At 34.7% G+C, this 3,776-nt stretch overlaps 1 protein-coding gene across 1 annotated transcript; it reads left to right on the forward strand.

Annotated features, from left to right (window-relative positions):
* Window positions 1-779: 779 nt before the first annotated feature.
* On the forward strand, window positions 780-1,864 carry LOC104239247 (putative F-box protein At1g65770). Its single transcript, XM_070170283.1, has one exon. It carries the CDS (start codon window positions 1,043-1,045, stop codon window positions 1,862-1,864), a length of 822 nt encoding a protein of 273 aa, XP_070026384.1. The 5' UTR covers window positions 780-1,042.
* The last annotated feature ends 1,912 nt before the right edge of the window (window positions 1,865-3,776 follow it).

A 3,776-nucleotide genomic window follows, 5' to 3' on the forward strand; every position in this document is an offset into this window, starting at 1 on the left:
GACTTTCTTGAGAATATACATACAAACAAAAGGACCTTTTATTGAATAAGTAAATTATTCGTGAAATGAAACACTAACATTATTTTCTAACTTTTTAGTAATTTGGAGAGTCCTAAAAATTGAAAGGCTCGAAACTTTACCTAAAATATCTAGAATTAATCGGTTAAATTGTTATGTTAATATAAAATTTAATTAATTTCTAAGTCCTAAATATTAGAACAATAATTAAATGACTATTTTGAAATATTAGGAAATAATTACATGACTGTCCCTAAATATTAGGAGAAACAGTTAAATGACTGTTTTGTCAAATATGAACTCTATTTTCAAAAGGTAAAAAAGACAACGATATTTCGCTAAGGACCTTCGTGCTTTTAATATAGTATAGATATAGATATAAAGTATAGATGATGATAGTATTTTTCACTGAAAAGTTCATCAATAGTTACTTAAAAAATTGTATGTTTTCTTTTAATAATAGGAGTACCTTTTTTAGACACATTTATTAAAATTTGTCACAAAGATCCAAATATTTAGAAAGATTTTAGAAATTATTCTGTTCCGAAATATCTAATTGCATGATGCTTGAATTTCCTATTATCAACCTTTTAATTGCATTACATGAATATGAATTGGATTATGTAAACATAATTTGAATGCATATTGGATTGGATATTGTCTGAAATATTCCAACTATTATCAACCTGTTAATTGCATTCTGAATGTCATAGTTGAAATATCTTATTTTGAAGCAAAAGAAGAAAAGAGGGCTTCTTTTATCAGGAACAAACTTCGGCTTGTGCACAAAACACGAAAATGGCGAATTGGTCAGAACTTCAGTATGATGTGCTGGTTCACGTAGCTAAGCGTTTGAATTTGATTGAAGACTATCTTAATTTCGCTGCTGTTTGCGGCCACTAAGAACAATTTTAACAGTGATCTGCCTAGGGTTCCATGGCTTACGTTAGCTGAGGAAGAGGATAACAAGGAAGAAGGTGGTGAGGCTAATACATGTCGAAAGTTCTTCAGCCTCTATAATGGCATGATTTTAAAGAAGAGGATTCCAAATGCTAGAGGAAAGCGGTGTATGGAGTCTATGGGATGGCTTATCGCAGCGGGGAAAGACGAGGGTGAAATTACTCTGCTGCATCCCTTCTCCGGTGTTCAGATTCAACTGCCGCATCCAAATACCACCAAAGGTTACAATTGCCAACTGACTGCCGATCCATGGACCTTCTTTCACGAGACAGTTTTGTCGGCTAGTCCTTCTAAAACATCAGACTACGTTCTCATGGTCATTGAGGCAAATAACAAATACCTCAGTTTTTGGAGGCCAGGAGATTTGAGATGGACCCGGATTATGAAAGAAGACAATCCGGCTCTTCATCGTGATGTGGTCTACTTTAATGGCAAATTTTATGCAGTTCAGTGGCTAGTCCACGTATTAGTTCGCGATGTTACTGGTGCTGACCCAATGGCTCAAAAAGTAGCTCGGTTGCCACTAGATCAGATTGGAGATGAAGTAGAATCACTAGGATCATTATTTGTAGTTGCGCGACATGGTGGTCTGTCTAAGTCCAGGATTCCAATGACACCAATCCCAAATGATTATGAAGTTTATGATGACGAGGTCTTGGGATCCGATGAGCAGCTAACTTTTGAGACAAGATATTTTCGAGTTTACAAATTGGATATTGCTGCTGGAAAATTGACGGAAACCAAAGAATTAGGGGACAGAGCTATCTTTTTGGGTGCTAATGCATCTCTCTCTGTCCAAGCTTCTCAGTTTCCTGGAATCAAGCCTAATTGTATTTATTTTACGGATGATCGTTATGATATATATGGCTATTATCAGTCAGAATGATTCAGGAAGTGGGAACAAACGTCTGAAAATTTCCAAAAAATCTTCTTTTAAAAAGAGAAAGAACTTTAGTTGTCATCATTGTGGAAAGAAAGGCCATATGATTCGGGACTGCAGATATAGAAAGGCAGGAATAAATTTCAATGCAGGCAAAACCGAAAAGTCTGGAAAGATTAAAAAAATCTGGAAATTCTGAAAAGGCAAACTTAGTGGAAAATTCTGCCCAAGGACTGGTTGCCATGGTTTCCGCAATGCAAATTGGTATGGTCACAGAGTTGAATGTGGCTACCGCTGCTACAAATACTCAAGACTGGTGGCTAGATTCGGGTGCTACTATTCATGTCTGTTATGACAAGAAGATGTTCAAGACATATGCAGAAGTGCAGGATTCTGAACAAGTCTTGATGGGAAACCATGTTGCGGCAGATGTTGCTGGAAAAGGAAGTATTGAGATTAACTTCACATCTGGCCAGAAGTTGACATTACTGAATGTGTATCATGTTCCTGATATGAAGAAAAACTTAATGTCCGCTGCTTTGCTGTCAAAGAAAGGCTTCAAGATAGTTATTGAGTCTGATCATGTAATAGTGTCTAAGAATGGTGTTTTTGTTGGAAAAGGCTATAACTGTAACGGCATGTTCAAATTGAGTATTAATGAAATAAATTATGTTTCTGCTTACATCGTTGAGTCTGATTCTTGTTTATGGCATGCTAGACTAGGACATTTAAATTTTGGCTCCTTGAATTATATGTCCAAAAATGGTTATATCTCATGTAAAACTCAACATATAAAATGTGAAATTTGCATACAAGCAAAGATGACAAAGAAACCATTTCGTAAAGTTGAAAGATCCACAGAACTATTAGATTTAATACATTCAGACTTGTGTGAATTAAATGGAGAATTAACTAGAGGAGGCAAAAGATATTTTATTACTTTTATAGACGACTTCTCTAGATTTACATATGTTTACCTACTTAGAACTAAGGACGAAGCTTTTCAAAAGTTTAAAGAATACAAGTCTGTTGTGGAAAATCAAAGGAGTAGGAAAATTAAAATTATTCGAAGTGATAGAGGCGGAGAATATTTTCCTAACGAATTTAATAAGTTCTGTGAAGAGCATGGCCTAATACATCAAATGAGTGCCCCTTATACTCCTCAACAAAATGGGTTAGCGGAAAGGAAAAATAGAACTTTGGTGGATATGGTTAATGCTATGTTACTTAATGCACATTTGCCACATAATTTATGGGGTGAAGCACTACTAACTGCATGTTATATTTTAAATAGAGTGCCTTCAAAGAGTATGCATATTTCGCCTTATGAGCTTTGGAATGGTAGAAAACCAAATTTAAATTATTTTAAAGTGTGGGGGTGTATATCCTATTATAGAGTACCTGACCATCAAAGAACAAAATTGGGTCCTAGAGGAATTAAAAGTGTTTTTGTAGGATATGCACAACACTCCAAAGCTTATAGACTGCTAGATCTAGAATCTAATGTCATTATAGAATCTATACATGTTGAATTTATTGAAAATAGATTTATAAATGACAATGTTGATGAAATGACTGAAATAAATGGAAAACGTATTGATGCTAATAAATTGTCGCTTCCTGAAATTATTAAAACTAAGGAAAGAAGTGATGATATGCAGATAGAACCAAGGAAAAGCCAAAGAATAAGAAAGGAAAAACATCTTGGTTCTGATTTTATTTCTTCACAATCTATAGTATTTCTTGTTGAAGGAGATAGGACAAACGTTTGTAATCAAATTCCAATTGTATTAAATGTTGAAGAAGACCCAAAGACGTTTCAAGAAGCAATGTCTTCTAGAGACGCTGCTTTTTGGAAAGAGGCCATTAATGATGAAATGGACTCAATTATATCCAACAACACTTGGGTTTTGGTTGA

This window comes from Nicotiana sylvestris, chromosome 3 (genome assembly GCF_000393655.2).
Source record: "Nicotiana sylvestris chromosome 3, ASM39365v2, whole genome shotgun sequence".
Lineage (NCBI taxonomy): Eukaryota > Viridiplantae > Streptophyta > Magnoliopsida > Solanales > Solanaceae > Nicotiana > Nicotiana sylvestris.